The sequence below is a fragment of the Haematobia irritans genome, chromosome 1 (genome assembly GCF_050003625.1).
Source record: "Haematobia irritans isolate KBUSLIRL chromosome 1, ASM5000362v1, whole genome shotgun sequence".
Classification (NCBI taxonomy): domain Eukaryota; kingdom Metazoa; phylum Arthropoda; class Insecta; order Diptera; family Muscidae; genus Haematobia; species Haematobia irritans.
Window position 1 is genome coordinate 90,148,473 of NC_134397.1, and position 22,127 is coordinate 90,170,599.

Below are 22,127 nucleotides of genomic sequence, written 5' to 3' on the forward strand. Positions count from 1 at the left end.
AGTTCACGAACAATGAAACGTACTTCCACACTAGAGGTGTGCGCGTGAGGGAGTTTTCACGCACGCTCACGCACGCTCACAAATTCAAAATCTCATTCACGCACAATCACGCACGCCTGTTTTAGAATTACTCACACTCACGCACGCTCACGAATGAATTCGTAACATTCACGCACGATCACGCACGCCCGTTTTTGAATTGCTCACACTCACGCACGCTCACGAATGAATTCGTAACATTCACGCACGATCACGCACGCCCGTTTTGGAATTGCTCACACTCACGCACGCTCACGAATGAATTCGTAACATTCACGCACGAAGGTTTTTATTGATTCACGCTCACTCACGTTCACGAACCAAAATCCTGCAAAGATAAACACTCACGATTGCAGAATAGTGACTACCGCACGCTCACGACGGGATATATCTACTCACGCACGTTCACGAACAACAAACTTATTCACGCACACTCACGATTCGAAAAAAACCTACTCACGCACGTTCACGAACAATGAAACGTACTTCCACACACTCACGATTCATAAAAAAACTATTCACGCACGCTCACGATGTAAAATGCAACTCACGCACGTTCACGACTATTATACTTACAAAACAAACGAAAAAATGTAATTCACGAATGAGTACGAACTTAAAAACTTACTCACTCTCGCTCGTGATACAAATGAGCTACCCACACAAATTCGCCAAAATATTTCTAATTAAAAATCTGAAGTTGAAAACGTACTCAATTAAAAAATTAACAGATACAATTAACATTTTAATCAAATCAAAATATAAATTCAATTAAATTATGGATTGAAACTTACCGAAACCGAAAAACTTAATTAATTTTTAATTGAGGCAATCAATGATTTATAGTGTTATTGTTTACTTATTTTATTTTTTATTATATTATAATTACATATATTATAATTATACTATATAGAATTATTTTTTTTACATCTAAGCCAAAATTTAATGAACCAATGAAACCAATTATTTCCGAAAATTATTAATTTTTTATTTGGAAGTATGTTTTCAATTTAAAAATCACCACTACTGTGGTACAGGGTATAATAAGTTTGTGCATTTGTATGTAACGCTAAGAAGGAAAAGTCTGAGACCCATCGTTTAGTATACCGATCGTCTTAGAATTAAATTCTGAGTCGATTTAGCGATGTCCGTCTGTCTGTCTGTCCGTCTGTCTGTCTGTTGGTGTATTTTTGTGTGCAAAGTACAGCTCGCAGTTTTAGTCCGATTGTCCTAAAATTTGGTATAGGGTCCTGTTTCGGCTCAAAGACGATCCCTATTGATTTTGGAAAATCGGTTCAGATTTAGATATAGCTGCCATATATATTTTTCACCGATCTGGTCATAATTAGCGTGTATATCAACCGATCTTCCTCAAATAACGTACATCCGAATATTTTATGAGTCTCGAAAAACTTGCCAAATATCAGCCAAATCGGTTCAGATTTAGATATAGCTCCCATATATAGCTTTCGCCCGATTTACACTTATTTTCCCACAGAGGCCAATTTTTTGCTCCGATTTAGTTGAAATTTTGCATAGGGAGTAGAATTAGCATTGTAACTATGCGTGCCAAATTTGGTTGAAATCGGTTCAGATTTAGATATAGCTCCCATATATAGCTTTCGCCCGATATCAACTTATATGGCCCCAGAAGCGAGAGTTTTACCCCACTTTGCTTAACATTTTGCACAAGAAGAACTTGAATTTCATCGTGAGCGTGAATTTTTCGTGAATGTGAGTTTCTTCGTGAGCGTGAATTTTCTCGTGAGCGTGAATTTTTCGTGAACGTGAATTTTTTCGTGAACGTGAATGTCATCGTGAGTGTGAAGTTTTCGTGAATGTGAATTTCTTCGTGAACGTGAATTTCTTCGTGAGCGTGAATTTTGTCGTGAGCGTGAATTGTTCGTGAATGTGAGTTTTTTCGTGAACGTGAATTTTGTCGTGAGCGTGATTTTGAAAAAAATTTACTCACGCACATTCACGAACAGAATTTGATGTTCACGCACGATCACGCACGACACATTTTTGTTCAGTCCCATTCACGCACATTCACGTGATTTGGTCAAAATTTCATTCACGAATCACGTGACTCACACGTGAATCACGCGTGTCACGAAAATTTCGTGTCACGCGCACACCTCTATTCCACACACTCACGATTCATAAAAAAACTATTCACGCACGCTCACGATGTAAAATGCAACTCACGCACGTTCAAGACTATTATACTTACAAAACAAACGAAAAAATGTAATTCACGAATGAGTACGAACTTAAAAACTTACTCACTCTCGCTCGTGATACAAATGAGCTACCCACACAAATTCGCCAAAATATTTCTAATTAAAAATCTGAAGTTGAAAACGTACTCAATTAAAAAATTAACAGATACAATTAACATTTTAATCAAATCAAAATATAAATTCAATTAAAATTTGGATTGATTTTGGCCGAAAAACTTAATTAATTTTTAATTGAGGCAATCAATGATTTATAGTGTTATTGTTTACTTATTTTATTTTTTATTATATTATAATTACATATATTATAATTATACTATATAGAATTATTTTTTTTACATCTAAGCCAAAATTTAATGAACCAATGAAACCAATTATTTCCGAAAATTATTAATTTTTTATTTGGAAGTATGTTTTCAATTTAAAAATGTAAAAATGTTCAATCATTATTATACCCTTCACCACTACTGTGGTACAGGGTATAATAAGTTTGTGCATTTGTATGTAACGCCAAGAAGGAAAAGTCTGAGACCCATCGTTTAGTATACCGATCGTCTTAGAATTAAATTCTGAGTCGATTTAGCGATGTCCGTCTGTCTGTCTGTTGGTGTATTTTTGTGTGCAAAGTACAGCTCGCAGTTTTAGTCCGATTGTCCTAAAATTTGGTATAGGGTCCTGTTTCGGCTCAAAGACGATCCCTATTGATTTTGGAAAAAATCGGTTCAGATTTAGATATAGCTGCCATATATATTTTTCACCGATCTGGTCATAATTGGCGTGTATATCAACCGATCTTCCTCAAATTCCGTACATCCGAATATTTTATGAGTCTCGAAAAACTTGCCAAATATCACCCAAATCGGTTAAGATTTAGATATAGCTCCCATATATAGCTTTCGCCCGATATGAACTTATATGGCCCCAGAAGCCAGAGTTTTACCCCACTTTGCTTAACATTTTGCACAAGAAGAACGTGAATTTCATCGTGAGCGTGAATTTTTCGTGAATGTGAGTTTCTTCGTGAGCGTGAATTTTCTCGTGAGCGTGAATTTTTCGTGAACGTGAATTTTTTCGTGAACGTGAATGTCATCGTGAGTGTGAAGTTTTCGTGAATGTGAATTTCTTCGTGAACGTGAATTTCTTCGTGAGCGTGAATTTTGTCGTGAGCGTGAATTGTTCGTGAATGTGAATTTTTTCGTGAACGTGAATTTTGTCGTGAGCGTGATTTTGAAAACAATTTACTCACGCACATTCACGAACAGAATTTGATGTTCACGCACGATCACGCACGACACATTTTTGTTCAGTCCCACTCACGCACATTCACGTGATTTGGTCAAAATTTCATTCACGCAAGCCAAATCGGGGGATCGGTTTATATGGGGGCTATATATAATTATGGACCGATGTGGACCAATTTTTGCATGGTCATTTTTGCACGGCCATCGACTGCTGCAAATCTCTCAATGAGATGGCTGAGCAGTACAATATTCACCTAATATGGGTGCCTGGCCATAGGAACATACCGGGGAACTGCGAAGCGGATGAGTTGGCAAGGCTAGGGACTACCTTACATATTCCAGGGGAACTAGAATTTGTTGGTATGCCCCTAGCTACCTGCAAGCTCATGCTGCGTGAGAAGGCTGTTATGATGGCAAATGTTCGATGGGAGAATTGCAAGGGTTGTAACGACACCAAGCAAATATGGCCCCATTTCAACTTAAACCGCACACTAGATATGCTAATGTTCTCGAGACGTCAGATATCACTCCTGATATCTGCTATAACGGGTCGCTGCCTGATAGGCGATTTTGCAAAAACTATTGGCGCGAAGTATAATGACTATTGTATGAGCTGTCATGATGCGGAGGAAAAAGAATCAATTAAACACCTCTTGTGTGAGTGTCCTGCATTTTGTGTAAAGCGCAAGCAACTTTTAGGAGCATATAGCTTCAGATTACTGGCGGATCTGGAAAACGTTAACTTAAGCAGTCTGCTACTGTTTTTGGAACAATCTGGTTGGTTCAACAAAGAAAAATAATCAAGAAGGTTCAGCGGTTAAAACTAGAAGTGCCCATATTTAATAGTTACTTTTAGTTAATGTGGTATCACAATGGACTGAATAGTCTAAGTGAGCCTGAATCTTAATCGGGCTGCCACTTTAACCTAACCCAACCTATGGTCATTAAAGAACATATACCAATACCATGTACCAAATCTCAGCCGAATCGGATGAAATTTGCTTCTCTTAGAGGCTCCACAACCCAAATCGGGGGATCGGTTTATATGGAGGCTATATATAATTATGGACCGATGTGGACCAATTTTTGCATGGTTGTTAGAGACCATATACTAACACCATGTACCAAATTTCAGCCGGATCGGATGAAATTTGGTTCTCTTAGAGGCTCCGCAATCCAAATCGGGGGATCGGTTTATATGGGGGCTATATGTAATTATGGACCGATATGGACCAAGTTTTGCATGGTTGTTAGAGACCATATACTAACACCATGTACCAAATTTCAGCCGGATCGGATGAAATTTGCTTCTCTTAGAGCGATCGCAAGCCAAATTTGGGGGTCCGTTTATATGGGGGCTATATGAAAAAGTGGACCGATATGGACCAATTTTTGCATGGTTGTTAGAGACCATATACCAACACCACGTACCAAATTTCAGCCGGATCGGATGAAATTTGCTTCTCTTAGAGCAATCGCAAGCCAAATTTGGGGGTCCGTTTATATGGGGGCTATACGTAAAAGTGGACCGATATGGCCCATTTGCAACACCATCCGACCTACCTCAATAACAACTACTTGTGCCAAGTTTCAAGTCGATAGCTTGTTTCGTTCGGAAGTTAGCGTGATTTCAACAGACGGACGGACGGACGGACATGCTCAGATCGACTCAGAATTTCACCACGACCCAGAATATATATACTTTATGGGGTCTTAGAGCAATATTTCGATGTGTTACAAACGGAATGACAAAGTTAATATACCCCCATCCTATGGTGGAGGGTATAAAAATTATGTTCGTGATGGTGTATAAAGAAAGAAAACAGAATAACAACCCCTTCATTCGTCTTCATTTTGGAATCTTCAATTAACAGGTAACATTCAGTGACGCTAACCTTTTGTGAAAAAATTGGTTTATGCAGCAAATTATTAAAAGTGAAAGGTACAAGAAGAAGGAAAATGTGTTTTACAGTTGATGACATTACATGGAAATTGGAAATAGTGGAATAATAAACTAATATTTCAAGACCAGTCGATGCTGTTGATTCTTAATGAATATATTTAATATATTAATAAAACGTGTATTTTATTGAAGAAAAAATTGCCTATATATAAATATAAATTTGTATTTAAAAACGAAGGTAATCAGTTCTAAGTTTGAAGTAAAAAGTTTACCACAAATATGTAAGATTTGTCCAAATGAATGAAAAAAGTTCAATAAAATCACTCCATATATGAATTCAATTCAGTTAAATTTTTTCATACCGTAGTATAGTGGTACATAAATATAGGGAAATGTTAACTAATATATGGAATGCATTCTGCCTAATTTCAACGAAAATCACATCGTTCAAAAAAATAAAAATGTCTTTGGCGCTATACGAAGTTCAAATTTCTTCACAATTAGTTCATTTTAACTTAAAGAAGGGTCACTTTTTTCTGGGTGTATAGAAAACAAGCATATATTGTCGCAATTTCAGAGGGAACAAACCTTATGTAGTCGGCCCAGACCGACTTATTTCCTTACTTATTAAAATTAAAATTTTGTATGTCTAACAAATTCTAGAGGAGGACTGGGATTTTAAGACCTTAAAGACCGTTAATGAATCCATTAACGGTCTATGAACTCGTTTGCAATCTTAACGGGGCCTCTGGTCATTGATTCGACAAAAAAAAATTGTTTGATTATTTTTTTTTAACATTAATATTCTTTGAATTGTAGATAATAATATAAGAAAAATTCAAGGATATATATCTCATGCTACACTGTGCGCACTAAATACTAATGTGCTTCTTCATCTGTAATAATGATGACGATGGCGATGAATATGATGTTGATGTTGTGATAATGTTGTCGCTCCCTTCATGCAATAAATGCTTTATTATCGTTAAATGTAGCATTGCAGTACGACCGACATAGAGCTGCAGTCTATTCATCCTTATTTGAACTTTAGAATTTTTCTGCATCTCGCTGCACTTCGATAAAGATCTTAGTTGTTTTCAAAGTAAGCGAATGAAAAAAAAAACAAACACCATTGCAGGCAGTACTTTCATAACGCGTTTGAGTCCTGCTTATATCTGAGATGTGCTTGTTTGCGTGTCAGATGCATATTTTTTAACAAAAGAAAAAAACAGTAACACTGACCAACACAAAAAAAAAGAAATTCTGTATATAATATAATATTCGTAGTTAGTCCGTCGGACTATTGAAAACATTCCTAAAATTGGTAGGAAATATTTCTTAAGTGTCGAAGTTTGACAATCTTCACTAATTTCAAGAAAATACTATAATGGTTCAAAAAATATACAAAATACTCATATTAAACATACATATCTATTAATGTGTCTAAAATGCACAAATTGGAAAAATAGCGGTTAACAAGGATCCTTACAAGCAACAAATCACAACTTTTTTTGGTTGGATTAAGTTCAAAAGCAAAAACAGTTTGAAGCCATTCAATGGTGGAATTTAAGTACTAGAGAGCCTATAGTCTATGTCGAAAAATTATAGATGTGGTTAGTCTGTGGAAACAATAGTTGACAATAGAACTGAACTTGCCCTCCAAGAGGGTCCGAAAGCCAAATATGGGGATCAGTATCTATTCGTGTTAAAATTTGACGTCAATTAGTTTGTGAGATAGAGCGTCTTTTGTGAAGCAACTTTTGTTATTGTGAAAAAAGGGGAAAAATGAATTTCGTGTTTTGATAAAATACTGTTTTTTGAAGGGAAAAATACGGTATAAGCAAAAACTTGGCTAGACAATGAGTTTCCGGACTCTGCCCCAGGGAAATCAACAATGATTGATTCGTATGCAAAATTCTAGCATGGTGAAATGAGCACGGAGGACGGTGAACGCAGTGGACGCCGTGGTTGCCGACGAAAAAATCCACAAAATGATTTCGAATGACCTAAAATGAAGTTGATCGAGATAGCAGAGGTCTTAAAGATATCAAAGGAACGTGTTGGTCGTATCATTCATCAATATTTGTATATGCAGAAGCTCTGTGCAAAATGGGTGCCGCGCGAGCTCACATTTGACAAAAACAACAACATGTTGATGATTCTGAGCGGTGTTTGCAGCTGTTAACTCGTAATACACCCGAGTTTTTCCGTCGCTATGTGACAATGGATGAAACATGGCTCCATCACTACACTCCTGAGTCCAATCGACAGTCGGCTGAGTGAACAGCGACCGGTGAACCGTCTCCGAAGCGTGGAAAAACTCAAAAGTCCGCTACTGCCAGAGCCACCGTGGTGCAAAGGTTAGCATGCCCGCCTTGCATACACAAGGTCGTGGGTTCGATTCCTGCTTCGACCGAACACCAAAAAGTTTTGCAGCGGTGGATTATCCCACCTCAGTAATACTGGTGACATTTCTGAGTGTTTCAAAGCTTCTCTAAGTGGTTCCACTGCAATGTAGAACGCCGTTCGGACTATAAAAAGGAGGTCCCTTGTCATTGAGCTTAACATGGAATCGGGCAGAGAAGTTCACCTCTGTGGTATCACAATCGGGCTGCCCCTAACCTAACCTAACCTAGCGTTGGGCTGAAATTCATCTAGTCTAAATCGACTTCAAACTTCGAAGGAAAATATATCCTTAGCTCAATATCCATTCAGTTCATAGCTAAATATCACTATCTAATTAGTTTTTATCACCAAATAGAAATATTACTTTCATATATGTGGAACAAAGATTTTATTTTTCAGAATATTGAGGAATAGTGCATTTGTGCATACATCTGCAGTGAACTAAATTTGTTCTCTTTTGAAAAGTAAAACAAAGGAGCAGTTAAATATGTTAGTTTGCTTTTAATTAATTAGTAAAAACCTAGTCCCTATTTTTTTGTTCAGGTTTGATACATGCTGCCAGAATCCACATAATGTAAAGTATAAAAATTTATTAATACAAAATACTGAAGTATGTGGACACTGGAAAAACAAATTTCAATTCTTTTTATGTCCTGCAAAACATTTTTTTGGAGATTGGCAAATTTATCATTGTAAGTTATACAATGTTATTCCAAATTCACATATTAACGCTTCCGCTGAGCGAAATAAAAGGCAGCTTTTTGTCAATAAAATATGAAATCGGCCAATACACTGATGATTTTTTTAAAAATGGAGTCTAATCCAAACCTATCGATATGTCAAAAACAACCATATTGTCCATTTCACCAAAGAGAGAGTGAAATCCATATCAGCATCCCATATTATCATAATTCACTTTTTATATTGATCAAAATCGATTAATATTCGAAACGAAAAATAGTACAAATTTTGAGTTTCTTCAAAATTGAATCACATTCATCAAAAACTGGTTAAGTATTTTGAACCAGTTAAATATGTTAGTTTGCTTTTAATTAATTAGTAAAAATCTAGTCCCTATTTTATTGTTCAAGTTTGATACATGCTGCCAGAATCCACATGATGTAAACTATAAAAATTTATTAATACAAAATACTGAAGTATGTGGACACTGAAAAAACAAATTTCAACCTATCGACTTATCAAATCCATATCCCATGAAATCCATATCAGCATCCCATATTATCATAATTCACTTTTTATATTGATCAAAATCGACAAATATTCGAAACAAAAAATAGTACAAATTTTGAGTTTCTTCAAAATTGGATCACATTCATCAAAAACTGGTTAAGTATTTGGGGTGAAAACGTTGTTTTTAGCTTTTTTCACGTACTATCAACGACTTTTAAAATGTGATAGCGACAATTAAAATTTCAGAATTCAGACTCGACTTCAAATAGTAATTATGCCACGTTTCACTTAAAAACGGCCTTTAGAATAAAGTAATGATAAACATATCCAATTTTTGAACGCTGTTTTTCATTGTGGTCAAATCAACATTATATTATTAAAGACAAGTTGATCTTAGCCAATCACAATTTCCTTTCATGTAATAATACTCACTTAATTATAAGGGAAAAATGACTTGAAAATTTGATCGACTTTAAGACAATGAATGAACGCGTCTTCTAAGCAAAATTCGCATTCGTAGTTTAAGGGCATGAAATGTTTGTTGTCACGACAATATTTTTTCATTGTATTAACTTAGCCGAACACGACAGTTTCAGCTACACAACATCAAATTGTTATGAGTACTAACAAGTCGTTTTCTTCCACGCATACAACTGAGTTATTGGTAATTTCCTAATGGGACATGCACAGAAAAAATTTCCGTAGTCAAACTAACGCTAAATTTAACTTATTTTTATTGGAAAACATTTATTTGTTTGTAGTTAAATTTTATTATTTTTATTGAAATTTTTCACAGCTTAATGAAATCTTACTTTTTTTAATTATGTCTCAAAAAATTTATGAACTAAACGTGAGTATAAAGTTCAATGACCGTACACATAAGGACCAAGACGACATGAGGTGTTTATATTGAACTTTGAGTTGTTGCCACATCTAGCCCAGACTCAAGGACGTGTAAGTTACGGCTTTCATGATATTCACATGAAGGTATCCAAAAGCGATCAGCAAACGGATTCCAGAACGGAAAAGCCTCCGTTAGAGTCAGAAGTAAATAAGTGTATACGGCTGTAAGTTCGGCCATGCCGAATCTTATCTACCCTCCACCATGTATTGTGTTGTAAGTTATACTAAAGACTATCATCCACAATCGAATTACTTGGGTTGTGGTAATACTTATCGATCGCAACATCGTCTTCTAAATTGTAAGTTAGTCCATACGGGGTATATATTAGACAAAACAAGTATATACGGCCGTAAGTTCGACCAGGCCGAATCTTATGTACCCTCCACCATGGATTTCGTAGAAACTTCTACGAAAAACTGTCATACACAATCGAATTACTTGGTTTGTGGTATCTTAAAACTTCTGCACATCGTTTTCTAAATTGTGAGTTAGTCCATACGTGGTATATATTAGACAAAAATGGTATGTATCGGCAAGTCTACAAATAATTACGAATCGATATGGACTTTTGCACGGTACGTAGAAAGCCAGAATTGAAATATGGGGGGTCGCTTATATGGGGGCTATATACAATTATGAACTTGATATGGACCAATTTTTGTGTGATTGGGAATCGATTTATCTGAGGGCTATGTAAAACTATAGACCGATATGGACCTAGTTAGGCATGGTTGTTAACGGCCATATACTAGCACAATGTACCAAATTTCAACTGACTCGGATAAAATTTGCTCCTCCAAGAGGCTCCTAAACCAAATCTCGGGATCGGTTTATATGGGGCTATATATGATTATGGACTGATATGGACCACTTTTGGCATGGTTGTTAAATGTCATATACTACCACCTCGTACCAAATCGGATGAATTTTGCTTCTCCAAAAGGAACCGGAGGTCAAATCTGGGGATCGGTTTATATGGGGGCTATATATAATTATGGACTGATATGAACCAATTCCTGCATGGTTGTTGGATACCATATACCAACATCACGTACCAAATTTCAACCGAATCGGATGAATTTTGCTCTTCCAAGGGGCTCCGGTGGTCAAATCTGGGGATCGGTTTATATGGGGGCTATATATAACTATGGACCGATTTCAACCAATTTTTGCATGGGTATTTGAGGCCATATATCAACACCACGTTCCAAATTTCAACTGAATCAGATGAATTTTGGTCTTCCAAGAGGCTCCGGAGGTCAAATCTGGTGATCGGTTTATATGGGGCTATATATAATTATGGACCGATGTGGGCCAATTTTTGCATGCTCATTAGAGACCATATACTTACACCATGTACCACATATCAGCCGGATCGGATGATATTTGCGTCTCTTAGAAGCATCGCAAGCCAAATCGGGGGATCGGTTTATATGGGGGCTATATATAATTATTGACCGATGTGGACCAATTTTTGCATAGTTGTTAGAGACCATATACTTACACCATGTACTTAATTTCAGCCGGATCGGATGAAATTTGCTTCTCTTAGAGGCTCCGCAAGCCAAATCGGGGGATCGGTTTATATGGGGGCTATATATAATTATAGACCGATGTGGACTAGTTTTTGCATGGTTGTGAGAGACAATATACTAACACCATGTACCAAATTTCAGCTGGATCGGATGAAATTTGCTTCTCTTAGAGGCATTAGCGTAGCTAGACAATTTTCCTAGGGGGGCTATAGCCCCCCTAGCTAAAAATTTATAGACTGAACTTATAGGTTCAATTAATGTTTTATTTCATAAAATCGAATGAAAAATTAGACACCAAAATAACTCGACAATTAATTTATAATAAAGCAACTAAAAGTAGTTCCACACTTTTCCCAGCAAAAAAATTGTGAGTTGTTCTAACGGCACAACTTTAAAAGCACTTCCAAAAATGTCCTCAATTATTTTAACTATAAGGAAGTTTTTTTACTTAATTTTTTTTCATATTTTAACCCTTTCACTACCGATGTCCACCTAGAAGGACATTCGAAAAAGACACCAAATTCTATTTTCCCACTTAGTTTCGATTTATTTCTCGGCGTTATTTTAAAGTAGAGGCTTCAATCTAAGTAAGCTATACATATTTTCCATATTTCGGTAATATCACAAAATTTTTTAATTCACATTCAAAACACTGAATTCGGATCTCACCTTAAGAAGTGATGCAAATTCATTGCAACGGCTGTTTAAACGGTGGACATTTGTCCTATGACAAGCTCATATTACATTCATTGCTTCTCCGCCAATTTTGCACCACTTCTAGACCCAAAAAGAACATTTCACTACTTTTTTGGCGACGCTTTTTCGCAGCATTATTAAGATATTAATTTATGAAAGAATAGTTTTAATATCAATTACTATTTTTTTAATTAAATTGACTAAACTAAATCAATCAAAAGGTCAACCACAGCTTTATTTCATAAATATCTGACTTCAAACGTTGCCATCGGCAACTGCTACCACAACCCAAGTAATTCGATTGTTCATGAAAGTCTTTAGCGGAACTATGTGCAATTGTATATACTTGTTTAATTGTTAAAAAAATTAAAAAACAAACTATTGACATTTATTGAAAAATGGAAAATCATAAATAGAGTTTCAAATTCTGAGGGGGGCTAAAATTTTTCTGGGGGGGTCTAAGCCCCATCCCCAGAGGCCTTCCTACGCTTATGCTTAGAGGTTCGGCAAGACAAATTTGGGGGGTCCGTTTATATGGGGGCTATACGTAAAAGTGAACCGATATGGGCCATTTGCAATGCCATCAAACCTTCATCAATAACAACTACTTATGCCGATTTTAAATTTTAAAGCTTGCTTCGTTCGGAAGAATATATATACTTTATGAGGTCTTAGAGCAATATTTCGCACGGAATGACAAAGTTAATATACCCCCATCTTATGGTGGAGGGTATAAAAAGGTCGTTTAAATACGTATATAATTCAGTTCTTCATTGTTTTATATATCGTTATATAAATAATTACCAACTGATATGAACTGTTGCCTGGTAATAAGTAGCCAGAAATGAAATATTCCCCATATTTGGGGAATATGGGGGCTATATACAACTATGAACCGATATGGACTAATTTTTAGATCGATATGAAATAAGTTTGGCTCTCAAAGAGGCTCCGCAAGCACAATCTGGGCATCGGTTTATATGGAGACTATATTCAATTATGAATTTATATGGACAATTTTTGTTTGATTGGGGGTCGGTTTATCTGGGGGCTATATATAACTATAGAATGATATGGTATACTTTTGGCATGGTTATTAGCGGCCATATTCTTGTCCATATACTGATGAACTCTTCACCAGTTGGCTAGGAGTTCATTAAATATTGGGGTTGAAAGACGGCTCCGACAAAATAATAACCAAAAAATTCGAGTTTAATTCAAAGGTGGATTGAACCGACTTTATTGAGCTGTTAAACGCAACTAACTTAAAGTAGAGAAAATGACAGATGACAATTGATCTTACGGCGAATTCAATATAAAGAAAGATCAATATACGTTTAAATGAAAATTAAAGTCGGCTTAACACTACGAAAAATAGGTAAATGTGAAATTCAAAAATATTGACAAATTCAAATTAATTAATATGAAAAATTGATATAAAAATGATATGAAATTAAATGAAATATAAAAAAATATAAGAAATTAAATGAAATGAAATATAAAAAAAATTTAAAAATTTGAAAAAAATCAAACCACTGTTGAATGTGAATTCAACATGCTCCGGGCCCGAACTGATGATGGGTTGCAGATGCATCCACTGATGACTGCGCCAAAAAGAGAGTGTTGAACTTTGATGAAGGGATAATTGTCCAAGCGCGCTGCTGAATCGTCTATTACTTTATGAACTAGGTCTCTACCGATGATGCCATGTATCGGTCCAAAATCATGTGGCATAGGATGGGCCCACATATCTCTGGTAACGCCATTCGTTTCTAACAGAAAAGGCAACATTTCGTCTTCAACTGGTGGAGGGATTTCAACTTGAAGCTTATCGACGAAAACCAAATCTTGCCACCATGTTTTCTTCTTAGTGATGATTTGGAAAACCCCAAGTGGAAGATGTTTGACCCATTTTGACCGGAAGTGGAGATGCTCGACCGACTCAAATAACACGTGTGAGTGGCGAACACCTGGGTTAATGGCCAGTGTTAAGGAAATTTTTTGGTCACCCGCAGCCAATTCACAGAGTACTACCGGTAAGATGACCTGACAGTCGGTTCCATGAGGATGGATCGCTGGCTTGTTTTCCATGGTGAAGCGACGTAATTTTGAAATTGGTGCTGTGGCAACTTCACGGACATCTTTTGCCTTTTGAACTGCCATCACTTTTCTTATTGCGATGGGATTTTGCGATGCTGGCGTTATTTGGACTTCTTGGTTGCCGCTGATCAGTTCATAAAGCTTTGCAAGAGTACCATCGGATATCATCTGTTGAAGTTTTGCAGAGAACCGTTTTAACCCTGGTGGCGAATTGACATGGACATCTTCGTGATGGAACATTGTATGGTGTAGGCGAGAGCAAACACTGCAACGATTGCTCGAATGACAATCATCAAGTTGGTGCCAATCAGTCAGGCAGTTTAGGCATACATTCAAGTTCTTTGCCACTTCATACCGCTCTTTGGGCAACATCCAACGGAATTCTGGGCAACGTTTTAGGAGGTGGTTTTTAGAGCAAAGTTGGCATCTTCCTCGGCGTGGTGGAGCGCTGCGAAGAGAAAGAGAAAAAAAAAAGAAACGAAACAAAACAAACATGTACAATGAGTAATTGGGTTCTCTAAAATATGATCATCGGAAAAACAGTTTATTTGTTTTGATTCAGATTGGACTCGTGTGTTGGTAGGACACAAAGTTTTACGATTGGACGAGTTATTATTCCCGTTTGAGTTTTGATTTCCGCGACGCGCACATTGCCATCTTTACCACGAATTACTTTTGTGATTCGACCAAGTCTCCACTCTGTCGGGGGCAAGTTGTCCTCTGCAACCACTACAAAATCATTCTCTTTTAAACTGTTACGGGTGGTTTTCCATTTATATCGTCTCTGGAGCTCGGTGACGTATTCTGTTTTCCATCGCTGACTAAATATATGTTGTATCATCTTCAACCGCTTCCATCGGTTTATATAAGACAAATTCTCCTTGGGAGGATCCTCGGGGGCTTCAGGATGAGCTGTGAGAGGGGCACCGCGCAAGAAGTGTCCTGGTGTCAGTGGCAAAAGTTCATCAGGGTTTTCAGACAAGGGCGATAGCGGTCTTGAATTTAGAATGGCTTCGATTCGAATCAATATGGTGTTGAACTCTTCGTACGTAAAGTTTAGATTTTTTACGATCTTCTTGAGATGAGACTTCATACTACGAACGGCTGCCTCCCATAATCCTCCCATGTGAGGGGCGTAAGGCGGAATGAAACTCCAATTGAATCCGTTAAGACCGAATTTTTCAACCAAGCAGTTCTTAGAATCTTTAAGAAACTTATTGTGCTCTTGTAGTAGCTTGTAGCTGGCACCAACGAAATTCTTTCCGTTATCGGAAAACATGGTTTTAGGTAAACCTCGGCGTCCAGTGAAGCGAGTAAAAGCTGCTAAGAAGGCATCGGAAGAGAGGTCAGAGCAGACCTCTAAGTGTACTGCACGAGTAGAAAAGCAGACAAAGACGGCCGCATATCCTTTCACAGTCTTTGCGTTACGTAAAGTTGACGTTTTTATAGTAAATGGACCAGCAAAGTCAACTCCTGAATACGTAAAAGGTAGTGAAAATGTTACACGTTCCCGTGGTAAATCTGCCATAATTTGCTGCTGAAATTTTCTTTTAAACAAGGTACATGTTTTGCACAATCGGATGCATTTTCGAGTATGATTTCTAAGCCGTGTAATATAAAAGCCTTGTCGAATAGCGCGTAGCATTACATTATATTCTGCGTGGCAAAGAACTTCATGGGTATATTTTATCAAAAGAACTGCAAACGTAGACTTTTCAGGAATGAGGATAGGATGTCGCTCATCATAAGAGAGACCAGAATACTCCAAGCGTCCTCCAACTCTCATGAGACCATTTTTATCCAAAAATGGGCATAAAGCACTAAGATTGCTTTTGCTTCGTAAAGGATTTTTATTCTGAAGACACTCATATTCATTGGCGAAGTAGGTCTGTTGTGCTAGTATTATAACACGATTTCTCGTCTGGATAATTTCTGACGTCGATATGTCTAGATTCTTAGGTCGAGTGTCACACTTTTGACCAATTCGAAACACATAACTCATCACTCTTAAGGCACGAATATATGATGAAAATCTGGAAATGATCGGTTCGCTGTCGGTAGTGTGGAAATTAGAAACCTTTTTCGTCTCTAAATCTATTGGGTCGAAGCTACGAGGTTGTGGCCATGCTGCAATTGGTGTCTGTAGCCAATCAGGACCATTCCACCATAGCTTATCTTGTATTAATTCAAGAGGTAAGCGACCTCGTGTACCCAAATCTGCTGGATTGTCTTCTGTTCTGACATGCTTCCAAGTATGTTGATCGGTATAGTTGAGAATCTCAGAAGTACGATTTGCTACAAATGTTGTGAGTGTTTGAGGCGATTTTTGGAGCCACCCCAAAACTATAGACGAATCTGTCCATAAAAATAGTTCATATTTGTAGGAAAGCTTCTTCGTCAATGCTTTCACTAGGTTGGTGAGCAAAACTGCTCCACACAATTCTAATTTGGGTATAGTTGTGCGTTTTATCGGTGCTACTCTGGTTTTGGCACAAAGTAAATGACTGGAAAAAATTCCCGCATTTTCGGTTCTTATGTATACAGCTCCACAATACGCTCTCTCCGAGGCATCGCAGAACCCATGGATTTGAACTTTGCTGCCTGGAGAGAAGTCAACCCATCGGGGTATTTTAAGTGTTTCTATGTGATGAAGATTTTCTCGGAATTTATTCCATTGGGCAAGAATATGTGGGGGAACAGCTTCATCCCAATTATTATTTCCTTCCCAAAGTTGTTGCATTAAAAGCTTTGCTATTATGATGATAGGACCAAGCCATCCAAGTGGGTCGTAAAGACGAGCGATCACCGATAGGATTTGACGTTTGGTAACAATTGGAGATTCGGAGATGGAAGATGTGACATAATAGAAATAATCAGATTTGGCATTCCACCTTATGCCTAAAGTTTTGGTGGTACTAGAATCCTCAAACTTTAAAAATTCTTCGTCCAGAAGATCCTCCCGGGCCACCTGCTCGAGAAGTATAGGACTGTTTGATGTGATTTTTCGAAGTGGAAATTTCGCGGAAGCTAGTGTGTTTATAAGTTGAAATTGTTTTTCCCTTGCTTCTTCCAATGTATATCCACCTGATAAGATGTCATCGACGTAAACTTCATGCTGTAATATCTTTGATGCATGGGGACTCAAATGCTCGCAATCTTTACCCAACTGTTTTAATGTCCGTATTGCGAGGAACGGCGCGCAATTAATGCCAAAAGTGACGGTGTTTAATTCGAAGGACTTAACAGCTTCCTTAGGATGAGGACGAAATAGAATCCGCTGGAAAGGGCGATCTCTTTTATGAACCTCAATCTGGCGATACATTTTCTCGATGTCACCTGTAAACACGAACTGATACTGCCGCCATCCATTGATGATTTGTACAATGTCAGATTGTAAGATCGGACCAGGGTACAATACATCATTTAATGAAAACCCACTGCTACTCTTTTTCGAACCGTTGAAAACAACTCTTACTTTGGTAGTTTTACTCTCTGGTCGAATAACCGCATGATGGGGCAAAAAGAATGAGTTTTGCTTGCTGTCTGTAGTTTCGAAATATTGTATCTCTGTCATGTGATTCCTGTCAATATAATCTTGTAAAACTTGGTCATATTGCAATTTCAAATCTGGAGTTCTATCCAGAGTTCTTTCCATCCGATAATATTGGGCTAACGCTAAGTTCCTCGATGGGCCCAAAAATATATTTTGAGGATACTCTTGCCGGATGGGTAGCCGGACAACATATCTCCCATCAGGATTCCGAAAAGTTGTTTGCTGATATAACTGTTCGCAATATTCATCGGCTTCAGACTCCATTTTAGGTGATTGAATTTCTTCCAACTCCCAAAACTTCTTGACTTGCGAGCTGAGAGCAAAATCTTCAGAATCAGAAACTAAAGTCGAGAACGTATTAACTGCTGTTGTCGGTATGGGGCCGGACAGGTACCAACCAAATTGGGATTCTCTAGCTTCTAGTCCGGTTTCCAAAAATGATCGAATTCCTTTTAAATTTATTAATGGTAAGTAGTCGCTTCCGATAATAATATCAATTTGAGCTGGTTTGAAGAAATTCGGATCTGCAAGTTTTATATTATTAATATTCGGCAAGCTTTCAATTCGAATATTTTTAGATGGCAAGAAATGTGAAAGTTTAGAAACAACGATGGCTTTTACTCGAATTTTGAAATTAGAAATTTTCGAACTCAAATTTAGATAACATTGATGACTAGAACTTCCAACAATTGTTCCTCCTAATCCTGAGATTTGAGAACGATAATTGTCAACCGGTAAAGAAAGAGTTTGCTGGATTCTCTTTGTTACGAAACTTCTTTCGGATCCCGCATCCAATAATGCCCTAACCTCAAACCTTTCACCCGCATGTTCGATATTGACAAGAGCTGTTGGTAAGATCGTAGCTGCTTCATTTTGAGTAAAATGTGATTGAACCGACGCGGTTGACTGAGATTGGGTTTGCATATGATGTACATTCGATGATGTTGAAGGTTGTGGTTCTGGACTGCTTCCCATTTCCTGAGTCACGTGAGAAAAATTCCTTTCTTTTGATTCCATATGAAGTAAAGTATGATGCTTTTTATTACAGGTAAAACATCCTTTATTACTTGGACACTTTGATTTTATATGATTGGATGATAAACAATTTGCACATATTTTATTTCCGTATACAAATTTCATTCGATCGCTTACTGACAAAGCCTTAAACTTTTCACAAAGTCTCAAGGTATGATCTCCGCTGCACTTTTTACAACTATCTTTCTTTTTAGTGGATTCAAATTTCGTATGAAAAGTTTGAGATTTATTATTCATGTTTGGACGGCGCATGTCGGAGACTGTTTCTAAAATTTCTAACCGTTTTGAGAGAAACTCATCCATCTGGCTCCAGGTTGGAAGCTTTTTATGATCCGGCAATGAATCTTCCCAAGCTCGAAGAGTTTCTTCAGGCAATTTTGTTGAACAGTGATGAATTAATATAGGGTCCCAATTCTCGGTATTTATTTGATAAGAATGAAAAATTGATAGGCTGTCATTTATACCCCGCTGAATCTGTCGAATTGCTTTTGGATTTTCACTTTGAGCAGCTGGAATTCCAAATAATACCTTCATTTGTTGATGAACTAGTATTCTCGGGTTTTCATACCTAGTTTTTAGCGCTTTCCACGCTAACTCAAAATTGCTATCTACTAAATCAAATTTTTTTACGATTTGGTAAGCTTCCCCTCTTGTTTTGTTTCGAAGATGGTAAAGCTTTTGAGCAGGTGAAATCTCCGAATGGCTTCCAAATACTCCCCAAAATAGATCCCGGAATGCGGGCCATTTCGCATATCCTCCTTCAAAAGGTTGTGTATCACAAGGCGGTAGTTTTAAAGATGAAAACCCTTGGCCTACAAACGATACGTCACGTCTGCTATCTTCCAGCGATGATTGCTGTTTCGATTTTAACCCATTAATTCGCACAAGACAGTCTCTGTATTTTACGTTGGCCTCATTATATTTTTGTTTTGCCGCATCTTGAACATCTTGTTTATATTCTCCCTCATCAGCTGTCATAATCTCTTCATATATTGCTGCTAACTTTTGCCACCTTTTCTCCAGCTCATTTTCGTCCACTTCTAGCGTCACAGAATTTGTGGCAGGAGTTGGTTTGCAGCTCTCACAAAACGAAACTACTTGTTCCAAACTGAATAAAAATCTACGACGGGACGCCATATTGATGCAAGTCGACAAATTTAAATTGCAAAACTTTTTATTTTATGGTGAAATTTACTTTAACCTTGTAAAAGATTTATTTGCAGCCCAATTAGATTCCAATTTAATGTCTTTTCCGTTATTTTATAATATTTATAGTGGTTTGGCGACGACGCGAAATTTATTTTTAGATATATGCGCTCAAAAATGTTATTTGTGGTTCAACAGCGATTGTTTTGAATATTAAGTTTACTAATAATTGTGGTTTAATTCTCGTATATTGTTAGGTGAAAACAAATTGGCAATTTAATTGCTTTAAATTCGAAAAAATGGCAATATTATTGTTTTCAAATTGGTTAAATAATGTTGATTTGCATGATTTAGACCGCAAAAATGGGATATTGTTCTTGTTTCAAACCATTAATGAGAAAGTTTGATAAATTTTAGTGATTTTTCTTACAATCCCTAGAAATTTTACGAAATCCCAGAAAAACACTTCAGCGAAAATCGTTAAAAATGTCCAGAAATTTAAGTAATTTAAATTTTATTTTATTTCCACTATTATCCAAAAAATTTTTTTTTTTTTTTTTTTACGACACCCCTATTTCACGTTATGGTAGGCAATCCCTATTAAAATTTTTAAATAATGATTTATTTTTTATATTTTCGGGAATTAATGTTCATTCCCACTAAAAAAAATCTTAATCTGCCAACCCTACTTTTTGTCGAGGTAGGCAATCCCTACATGCATGTGTGTGACGTCACACTGCAGTTGATGTCGATCAAAACAAAATCGTTGGTATGTGGATCGATGGGTGGGGGTACATGTTGCCAATTAGATTATTATGTTGTTGTTGTTTATGTTGATAGTTTACCGTAGTTTTTTTTTCTTTTTAACTTTCGTTGGTTTCTTAATTATTTCGATTTCAACTGAATGTTTTTAATATACGTAGGTATGTTTGTATGTATATTTATTTTAGTGCCGGCATGTAATGAATATGTTTATATGCTTGTATACCCCTTTTTTTTAGCATAAATATTTGTTGTTAGGGACAATTTTTTAAAGAAAATTTTACAATATTATTAGGGTATGTATAATACAATATATTTTGTAAAGGTTTAGGCAGTATATAACGAAAATAAATGGATCGACTCACCCATTATGTTGATGTTGCTGCATGTTTTTTTCCAATTTTTTTCACTATGTTGGTGATATTCACATACAATTTCTTTTGAATATATATTATAAATTATGTTCAGTAATTCACAATAATAGTTTTTCTAGTCTTTCACCAAAGTTTATTAGAATTTTTATTAGTTTTTTTTTCACTATTTTCTACCACTTTTTACTCCACTAAAAATTTTCCGTCTGTCCGCTTTGACAATCAATCACTTTTGTCCTTTCTTCTTCGATCAATCGTTCCGCTGTATGAACTGTCACTTGAAACGGAGCTGTGTTCAGTTGGAGTGTGGTCAATTTAGCGTTTTTTCCACTTATATTTTTATTGTTCTTTATCACAACATACGGGTTTATATGATTATTTATCCACTCTTCTTTCAACTTTTTTTCAGGGTTTTTGGATTTATAACTGGATTTAATATTTTTGTTGGTAGAAATGTTCACTTTTCTTTAGAATACCGTTTAATATTTCTTTATCAATGTTCTTTATTTATTCAATCGATTTTTTTAGGTTTTTTCACTTGTATTTTATTGTTGGATTTCCGAACACTTAGAGATGATCATGAAATAAGAAAACCAATTACCACTGCACATACCTGATTTGATTCCTTACTCTTTTTCTCACTTGGACTTCTTGATGAGGTTTTATGATGATGATAATGATGACATCAATTTTCACTGTTGGCGCTCCTTTTCTGGTAGGATGCCCAATTTGTTGATGTTCAATATGTAAAGCACAATCAATCGTTGCAACGATATTTGTTATTGTTTTTAATATGCTTTTCACAGTTTTTGATTCGTCTTTACTGTAGACAAAATATGATGTTTTTAAGCATAGAAAGCGTTGATGTTTTTGAAAAATTGGCGATTTCAAAAACTCTTGTACACACTATAATGGTGTTTTCACTGGTAGAAAGTTTTTGAAAATTTGACGATTTCAAAAACCCACTGGTACACATCTAGTCCTATTCTTTAATAGGATGTTTTT

At 36.5% G+C, this 22,127-nt stretch overlaps 2 protein-coding genes across 2 annotated transcripts in view; both read right to left on the reverse strand.

Moving 5' to 3' along the window:
• The window catches only part of beat-Vc (beaten path Vc), a 633,967-nt gene that overhangs the window by 414,605 nt on the left and 197,235 nt on the right, over positions 1 to 22,127 (reverse strand). The window lies entirely within an intron of this gene.
• Positions 13,361 to 21,336, reverse strand: LOC142221407 (uncharacterized). The gene is made up of 2 exons (XM_075291124.1): positions 21,117 to 21,336; positions 13,361 to 14,703 (listed from the first exon to the last, which is right to left on the reverse strand). Exons 1-2 carry the CDS (start codon positions 21,137 to 21,139, stop codon positions 13,683 to 13,685), a joined length of 1,044 nt encoding a protein of 347 aa, XP_075147239.1. The 5' UTR covers positions 21,140 to 21,336; the 3' UTR covers positions 13,361 to 13,682.

What these genes read in the sequence shown, in the direction of transcription:
- LOC142221407 (XM_075291124.1), bottom strand. Translation starts at nt 21,139, where the DNA reads ATGCAGCAACATCAACATAATGG. An exon ending in CAGCAACATCAACATAATGG is followed by an intron (nt 14,704 to 21,116) that starts GTGAGTCGATCC and finishes TTCTCTTCGCAG; the next exon opens with CGCTCCACCACGCCGAGGAA.